Source organism: Theobroma cacao, chromosome 4, assembly GCF_053813885.1.
Source record: "Theobroma cacao isolate CCN51 chromosome 4, ASM5381388v1, whole genome shotgun sequence".
NCBI classification, from domain to species: domain Eukaryota; kingdom Viridiplantae; phylum Streptophyta; class Magnoliopsida; order Malvales; family Malvaceae; genus Theobroma; species Theobroma cacao.
Window position 1 is genome coordinate 25,415,910 of NC_142642.1, and position 8,930 is coordinate 25,424,839.

Below are 8,930 nucleotides of genomic sequence, written 5' to 3' on the forward strand. Positions count from 1 at the left end.
ATAGAAAAAGATTATCGAAAACAAGAAGAAGTTAAGCAAGATGAAAAAGGAAAGGATTCTAATGAGAAGAATCTTGAGACTTCAAAGGTCCATGTGATGGAACACAAACCATCCAACAAGCCGGTTTAAAAAAAACATTCCCTGGGTATGAAAGACAAAAGTCTTAAGTTCAAAAGGAATAGAAAAGGGCATGTTTTTATTGTAACAAACTTGGTCACTTTAAGGCGGAATGTAGACTTTTGAAAAGCAAGACACAAGGTGTGAACAATCACAAGTTTGTGGCTGTGGTTTCCGAGGTCAATCTTCTCCAAGATTGTGGAGCATGGTGGATTGACACTGGTGCAACTAATCATGTATGCAACAACAAAAGTTTCTTCAAGACTTTGGAAGAAGTTGATGATGGAAACGTGCTATACATGGGAAATTCCTCCACTACACAAGAGAAAGGAAAAGGCACCGTGGAACTTGTGTTTACTTCTAGAAAGACACTTATACTAAACAATGTATTCTATGTACTGAAAGTAAGAAAGAACCTTGTGTCAGGTGGCTTGTTGAATAAGTATGACTTTAAATTAATATTTGACGCAGATAAGTTCATCTTTATAAAAGGTGGACAATATGTGGGAAGCGGATATTATTGTGAAAACATGTTTAAGCTTAATGTCAATAAAAGTATTGCTAGTTCTGCTTATATTGATGCATCGTTTCATGTTCATGATAGTGAAGCAATCCTAACTAATCTATGGCATAATAGATTAGGTCATGTTCACTATAGAAGAATGCATGATATGGCTAAATTAGAATTAATACCCAACATTGATGAAAGTAATGATATGTGCAAGACATGCATGGTCACTAAAATCACGAGAAGTTCATTTGCTAAGGTAGAAAGAAGCACTAAATTGCTTGAATTAATACATTCTGATGTTTGTGACATGCATAGAACTCCTTCTATCAGTGGAAAGAAATACTTCATAACATTTATTGATGACTTTTCTAGATATTGCTATGTTTACTATAAAAGAATGCATGATATGGCTAAATTAGAATTAATACCCAACATTGATGAAAGTAATGATATTTGCAAGACATGCATGGTCACTAAAATCACGAGAAGTTCCTTTGCTAAGGTAGAAAGAAGCACTAAATTGCTTGAATTAATACATTCTGATGTTTGTGACATGCATAGAACTCCTTCTATCAGTGGAAAGAAATACTTCATAACATTTATTGATGACTTTTCTAGATATTGCTATGTTTACTTATTGCATGCTAAAAGTGAAGCAATAGAGAAAATTAGAATTTATAAAAGAGAAGTTGAATTGTTTTGTGAATTGTTTGTTAAATGTTTACGAAGTGATAGAGGAGGTGAATATTATAATCCCAAGTATTTTGAGTCCACCGAAATTATACACGAGACTACAGCTCCATACACACCGGAACAAAATGGTGTAGCGGAACATAAGAATCGAGTTCTTACGGAAATGGTCAATGTTTTGCTTTCTAATTCGGGTTTGGGAAAAGGATTTTGGGCCGAAGCCTTGTTAACGGCTTGCCATATATTAAATAGAATCATAAACAAAAGAAGTAAAATTACTCCTTATGAACTATGAAAAGGATGAAAGCTAAACTTTAAATATTTAAGAGTTTGGGAATGTCGAGCTATAGTAAGGGTTTCGGAGCCAAAAAAAAGGAAATTATGTGAAAAAAGAATTGAATGTATATTCATAGGATATGCTGAACATAGTAAAGCATATTGTTTCATGGTGATAGAGTCAATGATTCATATTCAATAAATACGGTCATAGAATCAAAGGATGCTATCTTTGATGAAATAAGGTTTAGCTCAATTCCAAGACCCAAGGAGCAAATAACAAAAAGTGATAGTTTCTTAGAAAATGACGAGAAAACTATCGAGCTTCAGAGGAGTAAAAAAATTAGAAAAACAAAGACATATGGAGCCGATTTCCTCATGTACTTAGTAGAAGGTACAAGAGAGGAAACATGTGAACACCTACCTTACTACTTTAATGTAGAAGGTGAAGGTGATCCTCAAACTTATGAGGAGACAATAAAGTCTCGGGATGCTTCATTTTGGAGAGAAGTAATATAAGATGAGATGGACTTAATAATGGAAAACAAAACATGGAAATTAGTAGACCTTCCACCAGGTTCCAAGCCAATGGTTGGATTTTCAAAAAGAAAATGAAAGTTGATGGAACCGTGAAAAAGTTTAAAGCAAGGCTAGTGGCAAAAGGCTTTAAACAAAAGGAAAGTGTTGATTATTTTGATACATATGCACTGGTAGCAAGAATAGCTACAATTAGAGTGCTTATAGCACTTGCATCTATATATAAGATGGTAATTCACCAAATGGATGTTAAGACAACATTCCTAAGTGGTGAATTAGATGAAGACGTGTATATGGAATAACTCAAAGGGTTTGATTTTCCTGGTCAAGAAAGGAAAGTGTGTAAGCTTGTAAAATCCTTGTATGGATTAAAACAAGTGCCCAAACAATGGCATCAAAAGTTTGATGAGGTAGTGCTAGCTAATAGCTATAAGATCAATCAATTTGACAAGTGTGTCTATAGTAAGTTCCATAACGGTAGAGGTGTCATCATTTGCTTATATGTGGATGACATGTTAATATTCGATACCGATTTGGAACAAGTGGAAGACATAAAAAAGTTCTTGTCAAAGAATATTGTTTCATGGTGATAGAGCCTAATGATTCATATTCCATAAATACGGTCATAGAATCAAATGATGCTATCTTTGATGAAACAAGGTTTAGCTCAATTCCAAGACTCAAGGAACAAATAACAAAAAGTGATAGTTTCTTAGAAAATGACGAGAAAACTATCGAGCTTTAAAGGAGTAAAAAAATTAGAAAAGCAAAGACATATGGAGCTGATTTCCTCATGTACTTAGTAGAAGGTACAAGAGAGGAAACATGTGAACACCTACCTTACTACTTTAATGTAGAAGGTGAAGGTGATCCTCAAATTTATGAGGAGGCAATAAAGTCTCGGGATGCTTCATTTTGGAAAGAAGTAATACAAGATGAGATGGACTCAATAATGGGAAACAAAACATGAAAATTAGTAGACCTTCCACCAAGTTCCAAGCCAATAGGCTAGATTTTCAAAAAGAAAATAAAAGTTGATGGAACCGTGGAAAAGTTTAAAGCAAGGCTAGTGGCAAAAGGCTTTAAACAAAAGGAAAGTGTTGATTATTTTGATACATACGCACCGGTAGCAAGAATAGCTACATATAGAGTGCTTATAGCACTTGCATCTATATATAAGATGGTAATTCACCAAATGGATGTTAAGACAATATTTCTAAGTGGTGAATTAGATGAAGACGTGTATATGGAATAACTCGAAGGGTTTGTTTTTCCTGGTCAAGAAAGGAAAGTGTGTAAGCTTGTAAAATCCTTGTATGGATTAAAACAAGCGCCCAAACAATGGCATCAAAAGTTTGATGAGGTAGTGCTACTTAATAGCTACAAGATCAATCAATTTGACAAGTGTGTCTATAGTAAGTTCCATAATGGTAGAGGTGTCATCATTTGCTTATATGTGGATGACATGTTAATATTCGATACCGATTTGGAACAAGTGGAAGACATAAAAAGGTTCTTGTCAAAGAATTTTGACATGAAAGATATGAGCATGGCAGATGTTATGCTTGGTATAAGAATAATGAGAGATAATAATGGCTTAACCTTGTCTCAATCTCATTACATCGAAAAGATTGTAATGAAGTATGAAAAGTCAGATTGTATGCCCATGAATACGCCGTATGATTCTAATCTAAGGCTAGTAGCCAATGAAGACAAGCCAATAACACAAAATGAATATGTAAGGGTGATTAGATGCCTTATGTATGCAATGGTCTGTACAAGGCCGGATATTGCATTTGCAGTTGGGATGCTGAGTCGATTTACAAGTAATCCAAGTAAACAACATTGGTATGCTGTTCATAGAGTTCTAAGGTACTTAAAGAGTACAAAGCATTATGGCATCTGCTACTCAGGTTTTCCTTCAGTTCTAGAAGGGTATACAGATGTAAGTTGGAATTCAAAATAGACCGGATTACACATCCACGATTTGATGGATTTTTACAATTGGTGGGGGTGCTGTTTCTTGGGGTTCTAAGAAACAATCATGTCAAACGGATTCCATTATGGCGGCTGAATTTATAGCTTTAGCATCTACCACCCAAGAAGCTGAGTGGTTGAGAGACTTACTTTATGAAATTTCGCTGTGGCCTAAGCCAATGGCACAAATCTTGATACAATTTGATAATGAAACAACTGTATCAAAGGCATATAATCAAGCTTACAATGGAAAGAGTCGATATATTGGACTTCGACACAGCATTGTAAGGCAAAGGATTAGTGACGGTATAGTCATTATAAGTTATGTGAGGTCTGATGAAAATTTAGTAGATCCGTTTACTAAAGGTCTGAAAAATGACCTGGTTATAAAGACCTTAAAGAGGATGGGTCTCAAGCCTATTAATTAAATCGCTAATGGTGGGAGCTCACCTCGACGTTTGCGGCTAACCGGCAAGTTTTGGGTACTGACCATTCTACCACATGGTGATTGCAAGCACTAAATTATATTTTCCATCCCAAAGTGTATAGTGCTTGGTTCCCGTAATGTGTAAGGTAAGGCTGAATGGAAAGTTCTTAATAGACCCATAACATATATATGTTGAAGTACTATAATTATGGGGTACTTCCGATGGGGGCTACCTATATGAGTGGAAGTGCGATCACTTTTAGGAGTTAAAGGCTTGACTCTGACAACACTCATGAATGGATGCAAACACATGGCCATAAACGTGTTGGCAAAACTAGATACAATGTGAGCAAGGAAGCTTGTGTGTGTTTAGTGGCCCGACTAGTCAATGAAGAATCGATAGTTCAATGCTTGGTCAACCACTCAATTCAGACTAGAACCAACCACACTCACTAAGTGAAGGTTTAAATCTACGGGATACCTTTATTTATGCATAAGTTTCTCAAAGTTGTTAGTATTTGGAATTTTGAAAATGGTGGGGGATTGTTGGTGTATTTTCAAAATTAAAGGATATTTCACATGATGAAAAAGCTATCATTAGCTCAAAAGCTATGTTACGAAAAGTGACATAATGTGTCTATTAGATATATACATATTTTCATGTGAATGGTTAGGTTTCTTGGAAGTTCATATCCAAAAGTTAAGGGACATGATTGAAAAGACATCATTGCTCAAAAGTTAAAGTGAATAGTTATTGTTTCAAGATATAACTCAAAGGTTATAACTTGTGGGATGAATAGTTATCTATTCATAAGATGACTATTGAAACAATAAGTATATCTAAAAGTTGTGTTAGCAAAAATCATAAAGATACTTTTTAGACAAAGAGGTGTCTTTATGAAGAGGTTGTGTCCTTAAAGAAGAGACACTTTGAAGCCTATTTAAAGGGCTTGGTACCAACCATTTTAGACATACAAAAGACACCAAAAAGATACCAAAAGTGTAGAGAGCAAGAGCAAGAAAGTGTTATGTTTTATTATAAACATAAACACTAGAGTTTCTACCATCTTCAAGATATTTCGAATTCCTTATCATCTATTTGCTGCAGAAAGTTGGTTATAAGGCCAAGCAACTTTGCAAACACTCGAGTGTATCTAGCGGTCTTCTTCGTAAGTGCAATATGAAAGTTAGACGTTGGTTTCATTGTATCCTTGAGACTATTCGCGTTATTCCCCTTTGCATACCTAGTGGTAGGGGCGAAATAAGTCTTAAAGATAGACGTCTATTTAAAAGGCTGACATTGAAGCTAATTTTTTCTATTCTTGAATACCGTATCAAAAACCCCCATAAACACCAACAAATGCCACATCAGCATAGTAAACGGTTAATTTGGATGGAGTATAAGGACCCAATTGCACACAATGTCAAAATACATGGACTAAATTGACTAAGTTTCAAATAGAGAGATTAAATTGAAGAAAATGCTATAGTATAGTGACTTCTTGAGTAGTTTAACCTTTTCTATAATCTACTATATAGAGGGGAAAGTACTATTATACTCATTAATTCCCCTAATTGCGGGCTACCTAAAACCCTAAGCTAACCAAAACTTCGAACCCTTTGCAAAACCAAAAAAAATGCTTCTGTTGCTCTTCGTCTCTACCCACCAACTGTTTGGAATAATTGATCGAAACTGGTCGACCATGATCAGTTTCTGTTGTCTTAATTTTTTCAAACTAGTCGGTCGATGCCAATTGCTCCTCAAATATTGTCAATTTTGGAGCAATCCAACCAAAATTGATCTATTATAGACCGACGCTTAGTCGTACACTATGGTAATCCTAAGGAATATTTTTGGTCTTGGTACTAAACCATTATTATTCTCATTCCACAGCAGCAATTTGTAGTTACCCCAAAATTATATGGAACTTTTGTTGATTTATATCTTTGATCCTCAGCTTCTGGTATTCACTTGGTTGTCGGCCTTTCCCTTTTTGTATTTTGATTGAGTTTTTACTAAATAGTTGTCATCATTATCTATTAATTAACGTACTATTTTAAAATTACTTTTTAATCTAACCACATACTATTATCAAATTCAAGAATTATAGAAATTTTTTACTAAATAAGGTACGTAATTATCCGTTACAATTGTTTGTTTTTGTTGGTTTTGGAAGTAACATATATCAATATCACGCATTAACATCTCAAACTATTTTAATTTAAAAAAAAAAGTATTTTGTCATAAATAGCATTAGAGAGTTTTCTTGCTGGATTTGGGAAATATTTGATTGTTGTGAGACACTAAATGGATTATAATACCAAATTACCCATTTGTAGTTTTGGAAAATAAAACTATAAATCAGTTTTGATAGGAAGGAACAAAATTAAAAGAATTATACTATATATTTCATTAATTAATACATTTATTTGATAGTTTTAATTTTTCTGGCGAACCGAACAGTGTGAAAGAACAAAAACTGAGGATGTGCTCATTGAACCAAATTTTGTTTCATTAGTTTAAGAAAATGGCTCTAACAACTCTCTAAAAAAAACTCAAATGTCTGTTACTTTGGTTCGACCAAACACAAATACCCACCCGCAATCTTCTCTTTGCCTTCCCTTTTTAGCTTTGCAGCATGGCCACGGCCACGCCCACCAACTCAATCTGACACAAATCTTTTCGTTGTTTTGCCTACATTAATTCTTGAATCTCTTTACGTTTCGACCCGAGTTTTTGGAAGTGATAGGTTGAAGATACCAAGAAAGTTTCTAACATTTCAAGTGAGTTTTGATTCCTTCCTGTTCATGTTTATGCATGATCATGTTTCTTTCATCATTACATGCAACTTGTATGTTCCTTCAAGTTTCGCCCTTGATTATTTTTTTATGCAGACAAAATAAGACTAATGCCTGCTTTTTTATTAATTCATTTTGTACCTCAGTTGAATTCCAATTGTGATTCAGCATACGGGGTCATTGATAGAAGTTGGTCCTCTACTCATAGAGTTGAAGCAATGGAGGATAAACAGGGGGATGGAAGCAGCAAGCATTTAATAAACGTTGAAGTTAATAATTACGAAGTTCAAACTATTTCAAGGCATGGAAGTTCAGTCTTTTCTTCCTCTTCAGATTCCTCTCAGGACCTCATTAATGTTGTTGAAAATGATGGTCATGACAAACCCCTAGAGAAATCTGAACAACCTGGACCTGAGTCAGTCGCACCTTTTCGTGTTTCATTTATGAGTTCAACTGAGCAGTCCCCTCCAAATCACGTGCCAGCAGGGCAAGTTCCTGGAAGCTATGAACCAAATCGGATACCATCATCCATTTTTAGTAGTAGGCCTGCAACACCAATGGATTGGAGCACTGCTTCAAATGAATCACTGTTTAGCATTCATGTTGGAAATAACAGCTTCTCAAAGGATCAATTTTTTATGTTATATAAGTCGGGAGAATTGACCAAGTTTGATGAGCAGATCATTGCTCAAGGTGGCCTGCCTCCTCTGAATAAATTAGAGAACATGACTACAATGAATGAAAACGTAAAGAAAGGTTCAGCAGCAACAGAAATGCCAGAGAATACAACAATGGTGGTGGATACTAGTGAAGTTGCAGAAGATCATAGCCACCAAAAGGTGTCTCCTGCTGAGGAGATCCATAAACCAATTATCAATACCACAACAGAGGATCTTGGTGCAGTTGCTGAAAATCATAGCCAGGAAAATAAATTTCCAGCAGAAGTCCATAATTCACCTACCAATAGTATCTCTGCTCGTTCTGATGGGAGCAATAATAGCACTCTTTCCTTTGCCTTCCCTGTGTAAGTTGCAATTAATCTTCTTTTAATCTCATATCCATGTGATTCTTGTGCTACATACACCATGATCGGCTAGATTTGCTTGTTTGCCCCCTTCTTAAAAAGTCTAACCATAAAAAAATAGGTCCACTTTTCTCACTTTCTGCTAGAATGTCTAGTGACCATGTTTCATGATTCATCCATATCTATCATATTCTGATCACCAGCATTCTTCTTATGTGTAAAACATATTTCGGTCTAGCAAATCTATTTTCTTTATTTAAAATGATTTGGCTAATGATTACATCCAGTAAATGATTGTCACTAACAAAGCTCTCTAGCCACCAAATTATTGAACTAACTTGTTTTGGTTTATTTCAGGTTGGGAAGTGATGTTGGAAGAAGTAGCTCTGTGAATGGGGAACAAAATAACAAGGGATCACAGACAGAGTCAGTAAAGCAGCCGCAGAAGCCATCAACAGAGGAAGTGCAACCACAAACTCCTGTCACACCCCAAAATGCTGCCGGTCGCAGTTGGTTTTCTTGGTTCTATTGTTGCCGCCATTCATGAATTTCAGTAAGGTTTGTGTAACAAT

The 8,930-nt window shown here is 35.3% G+C and overlaps 1 protein-coding gene across 1 annotated transcript; it reads left to right on the top strand.

The window, feature by feature from the left end:
* Nucleotides 1-3,596: 3,596 nt before the first annotated feature.
* On the top strand, nucleotides 3,597-8,362 carry LOC18601660 (uncharacterized). The gene is made up of 2 exons (XM_088805752.1): nucleotides 3,597-4,076; nucleotides 7,481-8,362. Exons 1-2 carry the CDS (start codon nucleotides 3,597-3,599, stop codon nucleotides 8,360-8,362), a joined length of 1,362 nt encoding a protein of 453 aa, XP_088661878.1.
* The last annotated feature ends 568 nt before the right edge of the window (nucleotides 8,363-8,930 follow it).